We start from the raw sequence: 17,525 nt of genomic DNA on the forward strand, positions 1-17,525 counted from the left end.
GGATCGTCAGGGGTCGACACGTAGAATTTCCTAAAATGTACGGCCATTATATCCCTGATTTGTGTGGTGTCATGTGTCCAGCCAGTAGGTGTTTTGATTTTTTGTATATATGTGTTGTGAGTTTTCCTCTTAGCTATTTGTGCCAGTAATTTCCCTGATTTGTTACCATATCTGTAAAATTTGTTTGCAAGTATGACTAAGTGATTTGTGAGCTTTTTCCGTTAATAAAGTATCAAAAAGTTCTTTTGTTTCTTTGTACTTATTTTTATCATCTTGAGTGTTTGTCATCTTAAAAGCTGTATAGTGTTTGGTCAATTGTTTTTGTAATTATATTTTTCATTATAACACTTCCTCTGTTTGATCAAATATGAAGTAACCTGTCCCCTCAGAACTGGTTTAGCCGCTGCCCAAAGTAATTGTGGATTGTCCCAATGATCAAAATGATCATCTACATAGTTGGCCCAACTCGTTTTTAGAAAGGTTTGGAAGTCCTCACTAGTGCACAGGTAAGCCGGAAACCTCCAGTTGTAAGATTTAGGTTGGGGTGTAGGTAGCTTTAAGGTAATGGAGATCAGCGCGTGGTCTGAGATGTCTATGTTGCTGATGTTAGCTGATGTCAACATGGGTAATAGTGCTTGCGATAAGAATAAATAATCAATTCTAGAGTGTGTGCCATGAACCCCTGAATAGAACGTATAATCTTTAGTTGTAGGATATGTGTGTCTGTACGTGTCACAGAGTAGCAATGTATCACATATTGCGTGTAGAGGTTTTGCTCTGTTGCGTGAGTGAATAGTAGGCTTGCCTGATTTGTCCATGAAATCATCCCAAACCGCGTTGAAGTCTCCTCCTAACACAAGATTTGCAGCTTCCCAGGAAGTTATTCTCTGTAATACATCTGCAAAAAAGGATTTATTATCGTCATTAGGTGCATATATATTCATTATAGTGTATTTGGTACCAGCAACATCTATATCTACTATCAGATATCGAGCGTTCTTATCTTTGTAGGTTCGTAAAATAGTACATGGAAGAGTTTTACTAATCAGTATCGCTACCCCTCTCGATTTGGTCTTATAAGAAGCATCTATCGTCGTCTGTACCCATCTGTCATGTAATTTTGGAGTGTCTGTTCGCTTCCAATGAGTTTCCTGTAAGAGTACTATTTGGGCCTTTTCTCTGTGTAGTTTGTCTTAACACTTTTCGTCTTTTAAGTGGAGAGTTTAAGCCACCCACATTCCAAGAAACTATATTGACGTGAGTAATAGATTTTTCCGAAGGGGCCTCTGGACCTATCTTATGTGAAGGGTGCATGATTTAACCTATTCCCGTTTTCCAACGGATAAATTGGAAGATATGGATGTGATTCGGGAACAGTCTGTCCCAGCGAGCAGACCGAGTCCCTAGATTACAAGTCCCATAGGAATGAAAGTGAAACCAATGATCGTACAATTGCTGCGTATCTAGAATTGCATTGAGCTGAAAAAAACAATAACTATTCAACTTATCCAATAACATAATGGTCAATAAAAAAGAGTAAAAGAAATCAGAAAAAGATATAACAAACATTCCACATCTTGCCCTACTATAGTAGTGTCCAGCTGTAACAGTTCGCTCATGTGGAGGACAGTGAACCTAAAATCAGGAGAAATACTTTTCTTCAGTTGTTGTCTTGTGAGTCAGTTCAATATCAGTGTAGGTTTTCCATCGTTATGCTTCATTAATAAAGAAGGCGGAAGGGAAACATCAAGAAAGACACATTTCCAGTGGATAGATTAAGTACGATCCGTGTCTTTCGTCTTTTCATCAAAGTATTTCTTAGCGAGTTGTGGGTCGTCAAAGAATAAAGGCTTCCCATTGTCTTTGTCTATAATTTTGAGCTTTGTTGGGAATAATAGGGATAACCTGAATCCAGAATTGAAGAGGGTGGTGCAGATCGGCGAGAACTCTTTCCTTTTCGAGGCAACAGAGGCAGAGAAATCCTGAAAGATCAACAGACGGTTGCTGTCATATGAAATATTTTTTGTTTTTCTGTAAGCTGAGAGAATGTTAATTTTATCCGTGTAATTGAGGAGTTTGAAAATGACCTGTCTTGGTCTTTTGGTTTCTGAGGTTAGTGGGGGACCGATTCTGTGGAATCTTTCAATCAGGAATTGGGATTGGTCTTCTTCCATTTTCAGGAGAGATGGAAGGGTGGTATGTAGAAACATTTCCAGTTCCATCCCTTTGACCGATTCTGGAATGCCGACCACGCGGAGATTATTTCTCCTGCTCCTGTTTTCCAAGTCGTCCACTTTCTCGGCCAGAATTGTAATTTCCTTTTGTTGTGTATCGACAAGACGTTGTGTTTTTTCCAGTTCATCTTCAAACGTACTGATTCTTTGTTCAGCTTCAGTTATTCTCTGATTTTGGTTTGTAAGTTGTTGAAGCACTTCGGTAACTGATTCTTTAATAGAATCCAGTTTTTTATCTAGCCATGGGCCTAGTATTTTCATCAGGTCTTCTGCTTGGCTTGGTTCCGTTTCGGAGTCCGTCGGATCAGTTTCTTGAGTGGCCTTTTTGGTCTTCAGTTTTGGTTGTTTATGTGATTTTGTAGTGGAGTGGCCCAGAAATTTGTCCATGGTCGATTCCGTCTCCGAGTCCGACGGGTCAGCTCCCTGGGCTGTCTTTTTGAGTTTGGATTTTGGTTGTTTTTGTGATTTTGTAGTTGAATGGCCTAGGTATTTGTCCATGATTGGTACTGGGCAGTGGTACGATGGAGATGTTGCGGTCAAAACTTTCGTGGATGTTCAAGCTGTATGAGGGCAGAAAGAGTTCTCTGTGTTGCAATGGTTAGGTTGTCTCCTCCATGTGGGCAAGTTGGGGGGTATTTAGTCCATCATGGTTTCATGGGGTGGAAAGCTGTAGTCTGGTATGGTTGCTAGTGACAGGTGCACACTAATTTCCAAATGTGATTAATAAATGTCCATAAGATGGTCAATATGAAGAGTTAAGGTACACTGGCTTGTGCAATGAGGAAGGTATGGTGATTTGCCACTGGGTTTCTTTTTACAATGTTCGCTTACGAGCGGGTATGGGAAGTAGTTCCTCAGGATTTTGCAGGGTATAAGCAGTATACAGCCAGGGAAAGGAGTACAGTAGTGGTGGGTTATGTGGCATAAATGGGGCTGCGCAGCAACAATGTCCCATAGGCTTAGTGGCTGTAGTGAATTTTTTGTAAAGCCAGGGTATTGGAGCAAAGGCAGAGTAACGTTATTTTGTCTTTTAGGTCCCGTGATTATGGCCTGGGGGATACTGTGCCCTTATCTTATAACTTAGTACAGTCCGTGATGCATAAGGTTTGGACTGAAGGTAAGGGTAATGTCTGGTGCGCACTTCCTGTTTCCAGGGAGAGTGACAAGGCCGTCTGGTATGATGTTCCCCGCCCTCCCGTGACCGGGTCCCACCTAAGTAAGCACAACCGTGTCCTTAGAGAGGTCAGGTGTAGTTGGATGGCTGGGTTCGGGTCCACGGGGAGAGCGCCTGGTAGATATGCGCTAGGCAGAAGTGCCCGTTAGTAAAGGCAGACAATTGTGTCGAACACGGAGCGGGTTGGTGCGCACTTCCGGTTCTCCGGCAAGGCCGGTAAGGTCATTGTCTCCGCGCTCCCCGCCCTCCCGTAACCGCGTTCCGTCAGGGTAAGCGTAGTCGGGTGTAGATATGCTTACCGACCAGTGTAGCGACAGGGCCAGAGGAGAGAGGCGGTCCGGTTCGGGTCCACGGGATGAGCGCACAGCGTGTGCTGCGACTTCCAGGGACTGCAGTTGAGGTATGAGCCGAATAGCTGCGGCTATATATTCCCCTCACTATCCTGTTGGTAATAGCAGAGAGATTCGCAGGAGCCTTGTGTGGAACGGCTTTGATGGCAGTCGATTGCGATCTCTGCTGAGGAGCTCCTCTAAAATGCGGCCATCTTTGGGACCGCCCCCCGGAAGTCCCAGCCCCAGACTTTTAAAGTACAGAAGTCTACTGGCCTACCTTTCTGGAGTCATCCTGATCTATGTTTGCCCAGTCATCAGCAGTTATAGGTCCATCTCTCAGTAATTTGCACCCAAAATGTACCTGTTCCATTGAAATGAATCATTACACAAAGTCCTGTGATTTCTAGCTGAAGCAGGGAGTACAGTGGTGGGGTAGGTCAGGGTTGAATGGGGGGCAGGGTCAGACTGGGCTGGTGGGACACGGGGAAAAAAACAGATGGGCCCAGGCCCCTATTGGTCCCCAGACCCATTCTCTGCCTGAAACCATTGCCTCTGCCTTACCTCCCTCCCTGGCCCTGATCGCGGTTGTTAGAAGAAAGATTACATGAGGCTGTGGCGGGGGGCTTTGTGGCTGGGGCTCGGGGGCCAGTCCAAAGTTGATTAGGGATAGTGATTGGGGCAGAGCCAGGGGTGGGACATGCCTGCTTCAGTTGCTGACAAAAACCTTCAGATCCAGGTTGGTCTCTCTGCTCTCTCCATGAGCCATTTTCATGCACTTAAGTCTAGATATCGGTTGTTGCAACAGTAGGGGGCACATCACCAAAGTCAGGCCTAGCAAACCATGGCATGTTTTATACAAGGAGCATCAGTCACACTCAAATTCCACACTAGCTATTGCTGCACAGAATACAGATCACTAAGTTGAGTGTGAGAATATAAAAATACTGGAGTCCATGCTGGGATTATTTTCTGAGCATACACATTTAGTACAGGATCATTTCTATTTGACTGTCAACACCTGTGTCTGCGGCTTGGGGAATGAGATTTGTAAAGCATGGAACTAAATGTGACTAATTCAGAATGTTAATCCTGATCAAACTGTATAAATAAGTGTAGCTACTGGGTCTTAATAACACGTCCAAGGTCCAATACCAACAGATCTCTAAAATAATTCTAATAATAATTCTAAGATGAAATGTTTTCATTGTGTGAATGGAGGGGATTTTTTCAAATAAACACTATAATGCTGATATCTGGATTCGGACATTGGGTCACATTTACAGACAGCACATGATTACCCACTGAACAGCATGAGGCTTGGCACTTGTCAGATCTAATGTTTTTATGAGACTCTATCAGGGCCGGAACTAGGGGTAGGCAGAAGAGGCAAGTGCCTAGTGGCAGAGGGGAGGGCAGGCACTTAGCGCTTCTGCTGCTTACCCCCATTCTGGACCTTATTTCCTCACTGCTTAGCAGTTGTCTTCTGCGATACCGGGTCGTTCATGCAGGCTTGCGCATGCGCATCGCGAGGTTCTACAGCACGCGGTCCGGCAGTGTGCAATCAATTGTGCACGCACGTAGCAGAGGCTGGGCAGAGAGCTGGCGGCTTGGTTGCCTAGGGTGCCTGACTGGTTTGGCCCACCTCTGGACTCTATTAAACAGGTCACGGCAATATATTGCATAGTTAAGAACTGCCTCCGAAAAATGTTTCAGCACTGTACCATTTAATCCTTTAGCCTTATATAAGTGGGTTGCTGCCTGCATATTTAATTAACCCCCAAGCTGCTGACATTCATGTCCTCAAAAACCTTTCTCCCCTTTGCAGTGGCAAAGATGTTACAGGCCCCACAGCAAAATCATTTTAGGGCTCCTAAAATATGCAGAAGTTTTATTGTTTTACCAATAGATATTAAATTGACTCATTGATTAGGGCCTTATGGGCTCCCATACCACTTGGGCCCCCCTGCAGCCGCAGGGTCTGCTTCCTCTGTGGTTACTCCCCTGCCCCTTAGTGTTTCAAAGGGCAGCACTACAGAAAGTGATGCGGTGCACAGGCGACCAGACGAGGCACCGAATATAATGTAAGTGATAGAAACATTGCAGCTACAAAATACACACAACACGACTGTCGGATTGAAGACGCAGCGTGTGTCTATCACATACATTAAAATTGGATTCTCCGACACTAGTCGTCTGCAGTTTCTTGCAGCGTGACCCGACGCTGGTCCTTTGATTACCCAGGCAGCCATTATCCTTTTCCCTGGGTCCATTGTAAATTGATCTGGTTATTAGTTGCCCAGTAGGCTTAAAAAGGGTTGTTCACCTTTCAATTAACTTTTAGTATGATGTAAAGAGTGATATTCTGAGACAATTTGCAGTTGTTTTTTTTCATCCAAATGAGCCTAGCAACCATTCATTGACTTGGATGAGAGACTGGTATATGAACAGGAGAGGGCCTGAATAGAAAGATAAGGTCAAAAAGAAGTGATAGCAATAGATGTGCCATTTTTAGATGGGGTCAGTGACCCCAATTTGAAAGCTGGAAAAAGTCAGAAGAAGAAGGCAAATAATTCAAAAACTATAAAAAATAAATAATGAAGGCCAACTGAAAGAAAAGTTACTTAGAATTATCCATTCTATAACATACTATAAGCTAACTAAAAGGTGAACCACCCTTTTAAAAATAACCCATTAGTTTATTTAGTGTCAAAAGTTTTGTAAAAGTCTCTCTAGGAGCGAAAGCTAGAGGCAGGCTATTTAGTCAATAACTTTCTGGCTCCGACAAGGAAAGCAGTTGGGGTGACTACCCTTGCTGTCAGTGGTGAAACTATAGAGGAAGCTGACCCCGCAGACGCAGGGGGACCCAGGGAACAGGGGGCTTGGACTGTGGGGTCTACTTCCTCTATAGCTGATAAAAAAAACCTCCACCCCAGCTTGCATTTTACCTGCTTTGAGGAAGGGGGGTGTAAGTGGGGTGGAGGCGGGACAGGGGTGGAGGTGGGATGGGAAGTGAGCGGGAGAATGGGGATCGGAGTGTGCCAGGCCCCTCTGAAGGTTTTTTTTGCAGGGAGGCCCAGAGCACTCTAGTTACACCACTGCTTGCAGTGAATATTCCACCAGACAGGGACACGAGTTAATGAGCTCAGGAGCAGGGAAAGTGCCCCATGGGATCCTTAGTGCTGGGGAAAATCACCAAGACAGGTTACACTAACCCCCTGAGATACACACACTCTGCTGGGAGTTGCCCACAGCACAAAAGTATCTGGGAGGCACTGGCAGAAAGGCACACTAAAATCACAGTATAATCTTGCTAAAGCACACTTAAGGGTGGGCTACATAAAGTAAATCTCCTCTATATTTGGCTATATCATAAAGGCCTGCCCTATGGATAAAAGGGATATAAGGGGTCATTTACAAAGTGCAGGGTATGGTTGCAAAATGCAAACAAAAAGGTGCAAACCACAAGGCTGTGGACTTTGCACTCTGAAATAAAGTGCCCCATGAAAAGAGTGTTGTGAGAGGCGCATAGGCATCCCTCCTCACATCCCCTAACGTGTGTCATTCATAAGCAGAACTTAGGCAGCCCCAGTGGACGCAGGACAAAATGAAGCTCTGTTCTTACCACCTGCCCTATGGTATGTCCTAAGAGGCTCACTTAGTGCTCATTGTCAATGACCCCTATAAACTCTTGATGATTTCTCTCTTACAATATTGCTCCACCCAAATGCTGGACCCAGAGGGTTCTCGGCTATTATGTTGTTGTTCCCTTCCCTGACTTGGGTTATCACTGTAGTGACCCATAGGGTGAAGCAGGGCCAGAACTAGGGGTAGGTAGTAGAGGCACTTGTCTAGGGCGCAAAGATGGGGGGGGGGTGCTGGGCAGGTACCAGTTAAATGGTCTTCTTGCTGGGTGTCTCTCACCTCCCTTCCCCTCTGTCACTCTCCCCTGCCCTCTCCCTCCCCACTGTTATGACACATGGGCACACACCCTCAAAGGGTCACTATTGATCCATTTCTTCATAAAGCTGAGCTGCCATGTGCTCAGTATCAGTCTACTTCCTGGTTTCTCTCCAGTCCGGAGTGCTGGGACTGTAGACATGATGTAGGGGCCTAAGGAATTGAGAGGCCCGTGGAGGTCTTGGGGTCCAGGTCCACAAGCCTTGTGAGCTCAACCAGTGTCGGACTGGCCCACAGGGATACCAGGAAAACTCCCGGTGGGCCCAGGTGTCAGTGGACCCTCATGCTGCTAAATATGTGGCCTATTTCATGGTCATTCCCTATTTCTATGAGAACAATAAGACTTAATAGATGGAATAATAGATTATAGTATGTTAAGAAAAGAGACTGGGAGAATAGAGGTGGAGTGAAGAGAGGAAGAAAATAGTATTGAGAGTGGGCCCCTAGTCTGAAGTTTTTTGGTAGGCCCCTGGTCTAATGTTTTTTGGTGGGCCCCTGGTGTCCCAGTCCGACACTGCGCTCAACCATGGAGTTTACAGCTCAGAGGCAGCAGAGAGAATGTGACAGGAGCCCATGGATGGATTTTCAGTTAAGGGGGATTTGTTGTGCTCGAACTGCGTATAGTGCTGGGAGCTGTGCCTTGAAAAATAAAGAAGGTTTGTTGTATTCTCACTGCAGATAGAGCTGGGAGCTGTGCCCTGAAGATTAAGGCTAAGGCCACACTAGGCGATAGCGCCGCGATTTGACTCGCGGCGACTTTTCGCCGCAACTTTTCGTCGCGACTTTTAAGCAATCGCTGGGGAAACTTTTGCGCTGGCGTCTATGGGGAATCGCGTAAAATCACCAGCGTAAAAACACACGCGGCGATCTTTTCTCTACTGTCGCTCGAAATTGCCTCGCTAGGCGATTTCGAGCGACAATAGAAAAAAGATCGCCGCGTGTGTTTTTACGCTGGCGATTTTACGCGATTCCCCATAGACGCCAGCGCAAAAGTTTCCCCAGCGATTGCGGCTTAAAAGTCGCGGCGAAAAGTCGCCGCGAGTCAAATCGCGGCGCTATCGCCTAGTGTGGCCTTAGCCTAAAGCAAACTTGATGTGCTTGGATTGAGAATGTGGAGACACTGTGGATGTCTGTACCAGCTCTGTGTGAGTCCCGGTGAGTCTGTCTGAGGGAGATATTGAAACTCCAGCGTGTGTCCCCTGTACTTTTCTTCTCTGCCAGTTATATAAAGTTCTATTTGTAATTGCCCTAACAACCACAAATCAGTTTGGAAATAAAATTGGGAGATGAATAGTAGTTGGGCTTACATACAACAGAACCTTTGAGGATATTGTCTCATTATCTAGTGATTGATTCAGTAAGACTTACTTTATGCAAGTAGATGTTACTAGCTTTGTGAGAAAAACTACTTTCTGTCTGTTTAATTACCTACATTTACCATGTCTAGAGTCAGCGACAAAGATGGGTATTTCAAACCCAAAAAAGCGCAAGAGAGAGGAGAGGAGTCGTGGAAGCGCCAAAAAGATCAGAGATGAGCGCGTGACCTGCCAACCGGCAGCGGAGGAGCCGGTTCCTATACAAGACCAATGGAACACCCTCAGAAACATCGACAGAGAACTGAACATCTTTGAGGACTACGGGGAAGAGAGCTACCTGTTCTATAAAGCCCTAGAAGAGAAATTCCTAACATCGGGTATTCTCACAAAGCAGACCACCATTGAGGAAAGTCATTGGCGGGAAGTCACCACCATTTTAATCAAAGTGCACAGACACTTTTCACTGGACTTCTCCACCTTGTGCCTTGCTGTAAAATACATGGCAAGGAACATCTCCGTAAGGCAACTGAGACCTGGCATCCTGAAATCCTGAAACTAGTTTGTATCTGGCCATTAAGATCATGGAAGACAATCCACCCAACGCAGAAGAGTTTGCGGATCTGTTTGGTGATTCTTTACCGACTGGAGTGTCGCCTGCACCAACCGACCATAGACTTTTTTCTAGAGCACTTCACCTTAATGAAAGTATCCATGGAGATGTTTTTTTTTGACAACATCACTAGAGCAGCCAATGCTCTTACAGCTGCCAGGGGCATTGCAGCACTGACCATGATGAAGTATGAATTTCATACTTATTTACCATCTTTAATGGCTCAGTGCTGCCTTAAAGCTGCTGAACACATCCTTGGATACAACTCACTAGTGGAGTTGCCCAGCGACCATCCAAGTCACATCATGCAGAAATGCCTCAGAAAAACTTTACTCCTGGCACCAGCCAACAAGGACTTTTTACACCAACTTATGCCAGGAGTCTTTCCTGAGGTATTTCCAAAGTTTACTTCTCCCCCCACCATCCAGAGAGGAAGAACAGGAGCCAAGGAGCCAGCCAGGCAGCCATGCGAAACATCTGCAAAAAAGCCACATGAAGAGTCAGGAGCCAAGGAGCCAGTCAGGAAGCCCAGCAAAACATTGGCTAAAAGGCCAAATAAAGAGGCAGGAGCAAAGGAGCCAGCCATTCGGCCCAACAAATCTGCAAAAAGATAGAGGCTTCTGCAAATGATCCCAAAGGTAGAACAGAGTCAACAGCAGCAGAGACAGTCGCACCCACGAGAAGAACAGCACGGAACACACAAAGATGCTTTGTAATGGAACACACGCATACACATATCCGCATACACACACAGAGACACACTGAGACTATGGACAAACACTTTCATCCCACTGACATGACTATCTTTTTTCTTTCTGCCAAAACAGAACTCATGACATACCCCCATACATATTTAGATAAACGCACACACACACATCTGAGTCCAGAAGGGACAAGCAGTACCATACTGGGGACAAGAATGTGATTAAAGACACACAAGCACCTTTATGCCACTCGGTAGATCCTGCATTCCTTTTCATTCAATCCCTCTGCAGACTGAAGAGCCGGGTCTGTAGGCTGCAAGGGGTCTAACGGAATGGAGAGGAATGCAGCATTCACCTTCCTGCTTAAAGGTACTTATGTGTATGTTGCTATATTCTCTTCTGTTTACCTTCTTTACACCACAGCTTCACCAGCGGTGCTCCTCCCTTCATCCAAAATATGGTTTTATATACGGGAGCACACAAGGAATAGTTCAGTGTGAAAATAAAAACTGGGTAAATAGGCTGTGCAAAATAAAAAATGTTTCTAATATAGTTAGTTAGCCAAAAATGTAATGTGTGCTCCTGCAGGCTACCTGGGATGGAATTGAAAGGAATGCAACGTTCACCTAGAAGCTTAATGGCGCTCATGTATATGCTGCCATATTCCCTTCTGTTTCCTTTCCTTCCACCACAATTCCAACAGCAGTGCCCCCCCTTACATCTAAAAGATGGTTTCATACACAGAAGCACCCTTAAGCCACTCAGCAGACCCTGCATTGCTTTTCATTCCATCCCTTAAAATGCAAAATCCGGGATCCAATGGGATGAAGAGAAATGCAGTGTTCACTTAGAAGCTTAATGGAGCTCATGTGTATGCTGCCAAATTTCTTTCTGCGTCCCTCATCCTGCTTCCCTTCTTTAATTATGGAGCATTGATCCTGGGAGCAAAACCGATCGCTGTTAAGGGGTCAGGAAGGAATTGTTCCCTCTAGTGAAGCAGATTAGACCAAGCTTCACAAATGTTTTCTTTTTGCCTTCCTCAGGATCGAAAAGCCCAATTTATTCCATCAATAAAGATGTGACTTAAACAGATTAACCACAAAGAAGCTGTCTGTGTATTTATTCTGGGTATTGGGGGCTGGGAATAAAGGTCGGCTCTTCCTTAAAAAAGCCAAGGTAACATATAAAGAGAGAGGCAGATGGGAGAGTGAATCAAATAGGCCCAATAGCAATCAGTTTAGAAGCTGCTGTGTTATTACTAAGGTCCCATTTGCCCTAGAAACCAGATCAGTGACAGAGAGGGAGGTGAAAACAACCTATTGCTAATGAAAAGGGGTAGTTGGAATATAAAATTTGGTGGCCTGGGGTATAATAGCATGTAATCATAAGGAGAATGCAGAAGAGAGCAGAAGTCTATATGATTTAGTGTCATGAGAAGAAAGTTAACCTGTGTGGGTAAAGGGGAGGGCAGACGGGCTAAGACAACATTTCAAAAAGGAAGGTGTGAGTATCCCCAACAATAATGAACCAATCAATTAAAAAATTTAAAAATTTATTAGGACATAAGAGCAAGAACTAACGCGTTTCATGCCTGCTGGGGCACTTACTCATAGGTATGGCGGGCGGGCTCCCTGTGTGGGTAAAGGGACAGAGGGGCCCCTTTTTAGAGAGAGAATAGGCGCACAGTGTTGTACTCCTCTGGGATTGTCTCCCCATGAGGGCCAAGCTGTTTACTACAGGTGACAGATGGGTGCTGCTGTGTATTAGTGGCACCCCGTGTTCTGGGTTGTTATAATTAATATATCTTCATAATTATTATTATTATAATTATTATATGATAAGAGGATCTCTTGAAGTGGGAAGAAAGATGCCTGATGTTGGGCTGCCCTTATGTTGCGGACCCCTGGTGAGAAGAAGTGCAGCCGACAAGCAGGCAGCAAGGAGGGCGGGGAGAAGCACCAGAAGCAGGGTGGGGTGCAGCCCACAAGTAGGCAGCAGGGAGGAAAACAAAACCCGTTATACCCTCTCTCATTGCATAAAGTCATAGGATTGGACATTTCATGGGACCGAGAACTAACCACAACCTGTTCCTACAACTGAACATTAAAGCTGTGGGCCTAAAATCAGCCCCCATAGTGACTCTTCAGGGTGTGTAGATAATTGAAATAGATGTTTCTAAATCCTGACTGCCAGGTGTGTGGTCCTCCTGCTACAACTCCCATTACCCACTGTTACTATGTGGCCCTCCTGCTACAACTCCCATTACCCACTGTTACTATGTGGCCCTCCTGCTACAACTCCCATATCCTATTAGTCAATCAATTAGTCAAACCAGAATCTTCTCCAGTTCTGTGTGCCAGAGGTGCGGGGAGTTGGGCAGAAAACCACACACAATGAGCTTCATGTGCTGCGTAACAACTGCTACCTTATAAAGGAGAAAGAACAACCCTGTCGGCCAATCAGAATGCAACTCCTGTGTGGGTAAAGGGGCGAGTGGGTCTGTGTGGATAAAACACATTTGCTATAGTAAGTACATATCTAACATGTGACTTATGGTACATATACTGTAATCACTAATGCAGCCATTGAGGAAGCTTAAACTGCCTTTTCCATTCAGTACCATGGACAGCACTCTGTGGCTGCAGCTCCTATTGACTGACACACTGGTTGGTGGCACCAAGCTGTCACAGCAAAGAGCCAGTTCTATACTAATACAGATAAGATTTGTATGTAATTATTCCTATTAGATATCCTTGTACCACTGATATTGGCTGTCTCTGTGGTCGGGCACGTATACGTATAGGTTTACATGTGGCATATGGGGGCCCCAAAATGAAGACACCCCATTTGAGCTATCAGTTCTGTCATTCCTGCTAAATTAACACATTTACAGAAAGTACACATTCCCCTGAATACAAATTGGGTATGCTTATCTTTCTACTACAAAGCACCAAGCCATAAACCTTTTCTAAATTTTTCGGATTTCCAAAAATCACCTCAACGCTTTCACCTTGAAGTATCTTATCTCTCAAATAGTACTAGTTACCAAGATAAAAAAAACTAAATACTAGGGCTGAGAGCGCATTTGCCCTGGACCCTCCGCCAACATTATGGACCTCCCCCTCGACTCCCTCTGTTGATAAAAGGTGAGTGCACAAGGGGGGCAGCAAACTTCCTCAGGCAGTGGAGGGGCTACAATCTCCCCTGATCAGCAAGACAAAGAATTTGGGTCTGAAAGGGCAATATAGAGCTATGGGTTCGAAACTCAGTAATAAAGTGCCAAACTGATAACCAGGACATGCCAGTGGGCCCTGGTTCCCCCAGTTGTGACAATTCCTGCCAAATAAATGGATATCTGGTTGCTGTCTATCTGTTGTATAGTATAATAAAAAAACTTCTAAACCCTTATCTATGAATTACTTCTATAGCCCACTACCAGAAATTGCCTTATTGGGCAATGCCGGACTGAGCCTGAGCTTGTTCTGTACCGACCAAGTCATAATACTTACCATGAGAGTGTCCCAGGGAAATGTCTTGTTTTCCTCTGTCTTCTGATCTCAATTCTATCCCTTCTGCTTTATCCTTCTCTTTTCATCTGCTTCTTACTGGCATATTCCTGATACAGACAACAATGTATGAAAATTATTATGTAAAAAAAATATATCAGGATTTTTTTGGGACAACTTAAGCTTTTTAAATCTACTATAATTTATGTGCAATCACACTAAATAAATAAAATTGAATCAAACCCTGCTTGAGAAATCAACATATTTTAGTTTCTTAGTTTTCCACTAACAGTAGGTTCACCCGACAAAATAGTTTCTAAATCTTTCTAAATGTCCTACTTACTTGGGTCCTGCCAGTGGTTCTCCTGCAAAGTGGCTTCTTCAATAGATGTTCCTCCTCTGATGCACATCTGCCCCTTTGACTTATCTCCTTTCATATTCTTCCAAACTCCACCCTCTTAGAACCTCCTATGTGTTTCACTGCTCCCTCTATTGACCAAACACTATATATACAGCTAAAGTCTAATCTAACCCATCTCTACACTGCCATCTAGGGGCAGAAAATGGTAATTACAGTAGAATAGCTTTAACCGATTTGGCTGCTTTGATATGAAAAAAAATCATGTTTCACATAATACAATCACATATCTCAGAAAAATAATTTATTATATGAACAAGTACACAGCAGATATAGAAATTTTGAGGTCTCCTGAACGCGACAATACCAAATAAATAATGTTTTATGGATATTTGTCACTTGTATAGATCTCCAAACTACAAGCAGTACACTTTCCAAAGCATCACTGCACAAAACTTAATACTTCAGTTTCAAGGCCAACCTTCCACTAACAGTAGGTTTACCCAAGAAAACTACACACTATTTGAAAAAGCAGATTCTGAGGAATCAGAATCCCAAAATGGGTAAATATATTAAGTTATACCAAGTTGCAATTCTATCCTAAAGTCATCAATTTTTATAGAAATTGTTCATTTTTTTAAAAAATTACCTCAAAGCTTCCAGTCTACAGCATCATATCTACCACATATCATTAGTTACCAAGGTAAAACACTCTAAATATAAAAGCCAGGACTCCATTGAACAGTTTGATTCCCAATGTGTATAGGTTTACCTAAGTATGTGGCATATGAGGGCGCCAAAATGAAGATACCCCATAAGAGCTATCAGTTCTGTAATTCCAGATAATGCAAATTCAACACATTTACATCATTTTATGAAGGACAAAGCAATAAATAGGTACAGGTATATTCAGCCCAGAAAACAATATATTTTTGTTAAAGGAGGAGGAAAGATTTTTGCACTACATCCCTCTAAAGTACTCACATAGATGACCTTAATTGCTATATTTTCAGCTCACCTATGCAATTACAAAAGCATAAAATAATGCTTGAAGTTCTGCTCTGCTTCGGTACATGAGACGGCCATCTTGCTAAAGGATTAGACGCTTCCTTCTCCTCTCCATACGTATTGCGCATGCGCGAAAAAAAACTTCCCCTCACCCCCAGGAGCACATCACATATGACGTTACATTAGTGCCGCACCGTAACCTGCATTAAAAAATATTTTTCTCCCCTCGCTGTGCACCGCAAGCGATTCATGCTGCCAGGTAGCTGTTCCCTTCATGAATAAAAAGGAACGATTGTGCGTCTCTATAGATACGAGATGCTTGCAAGCTGATTGGCTGGGGGGCGTGTGTACAGGGATCAATGGTGACACGTGCATAGCTGGATCTGCATGCGCGACATCTTACAAGGGAGGAAAGCTGTGCCTCTGAAGCATGTGCAACAGGATAGAATTTGGCCCAAAACGACTCAAGGCTGCCTTCGGGCAGGGTCTGGAAAATCAGTGACGTCATTGGAGTCCTACGCTAAATTCTAATCAGAGCGCAGTTCTTGCTACTAGACACCAGGGAGACAGTACTACCTCCGTTCTGTAAGTAATTAGTCAACCAGACTTGTGAACTTTATTTAAGATTTAGCTTTGCTTCTCCTTTAAGTGCACATTTCCTCAATTCCAAATTGGGTATGCTTGTCTTTCTTCTCCAAAGCACCAAGCCACAAACCTTTCCTAAATATGGCGATTCTGGTGACATTTCCAAAATTCACTTCAAACCTTTTACCTTGCAGCATCTTATCTCCGACATACTATCAGGTACCAAGATAAAACACCCCAACGCCTGGGGTCCACTAAATAGTTATATGTCCAATATGTATAGCTTTACCTAAACATGTGTATATAGCGGAACTAGCTGGGGGCTACCAGCTACAGTGCTGCATGATCTGCTGGGGGGCCTTGAGGGGGCACGTACTCTGGTCCAATCACACCTCCTGCTCCCCCAGTAGTTCTGCCATTGATAGGGGCCCAAAAGACAGACACCCCACATTGTCTGTCATTTCAGGTACTGCAAAATCAACCCCCAGACTAATAGCAGAATGGAACAGAGGCAATTTCATGTAAAATACCCCCAAGCTAAAAGCAGAATGGAACAGAGGAAATTGCATGTACAAATACCCCCTGACTAATAGCAGAATGGAACAGAGACAATTCCATGCAAAAAAAACCCCAGACTAATGTATTATTCTTAATACAATGGCTTCTTGCAGAAGGGGTATCATTATAAAAAAATGAATATACTGTTACTTATGGATTTTTTGTCATACTCAAATGTATAGGAAAGGAATGGGTTAAAGCAGGCTGTTTCTTTTGTCAGGGTCAAGTCAAACATTCATCACCTTGGCACAGATCTATGTCTGCTCTGTTTAACATAATATATAGATAATATTTACCCTCCCTGAACTCTGAGAAGTGGTGTCAAAAGTTTTCAGACCCCTCGGGTCCTGAAGTTTTCTGGATAACAGATCTTCTGTAATTTGGATCTTCATACCCTAAGTCTACTAGAAATTAATTTCAACATTAAATAAATCCAATAGGCTGGTTTTGCTTCCAATAAGGATTAAGTACAGTATATCTTATTTGGGATCAAGTACAATTTACAGTTTTATTATTAGAGAAAAGGAAATCATTTTTTAAAATTTTGACTATTTGGATAAAATAGAGTGTATGAGACACAGCCTTTCTGTATTTCGGAACTATCTGGATAACGGATCCCTGATTCACGGGGGGGGGAGGTTCATCAGTTGGCAACCAAAAATAAACTCTCATTTTTAAAAACCAAGAATGTATTTATTAAAAGATCAGAATATAAAAAGTGCAAACAAATATAAAAGCGGAAAGAATCCAAATTAGGACAGGAAAAGCTTGAAATCCTTATTTTGAAAAGATCTGCGAGGTTGGCAAGTATCTGGTTAGTGTACAGCCAGTTTACTGTATTCAGTAAAATTATAGAACAGATCCAGGGTCTGAATATTTTTACAAGGCACTGTATTCTTCAGGTTCCTTTGTGCCATACCATATTGTAGGATATTATCTTTGCCCCTATATTTCTTAGTTTTATTCAGTTGGCTCTATCATTACACTAACAAGCACATATCTCTTTATCACTGGTGGATATACCAAAAATAAATAACTGTGAAAACATCCTTAAAAATGGGTGGTTCACCTTCAAATTAACTTTTAGTATGTGATAGAATGGCCAATTCTAAGCAGCTTTTCAATTGGCCTTCGTTATTTTTTTTATTGTTTTTGAATGATTTGCCTTCTTCTTTCTGACTCT

The 17,525-nt window shown here is 43.5% G+C and overlaps 1 protein-coding gene across 1 annotated transcript; it reads left to right on the forward strand.

Moving 5' to 3' along the window:
• Nucleotides 1–8,795: 8,795 nt before the first annotated feature.
• LOC121401218 (cyclin-O protein B-like) lies at nt 8,796–9,566 on the forward strand. Its single transcript, XM_041585548.1, has 2 exons — nt 8,796–8,852; nt 9,145–9,566. Exons 1-2 carry the CDS (start codon nt 8,807–8,809, stop codon nt 9,564–9,566), a joined length of 468 nt encoding a protein of 155 aa, XP_041441482.1. The 5' UTR covers nt 8,796–8,806.
• The last annotated feature ends 7,959 nt before the right edge of the window (nt 9,567–17,525 follow it).

The sequence above is a fragment of the Xenopus laevis genome, chromosome 3L, assembly GCF_017654675.1.
Source record: "Xenopus laevis strain J_2021 chromosome 3L, Xenopus_laevis_v10.1, whole genome shotgun sequence".
NCBI classification, from domain to species: domain Eukaryota; kingdom Metazoa; phylum Chordata; class Amphibia; order Anura; family Pipidae; genus Xenopus; species Xenopus laevis.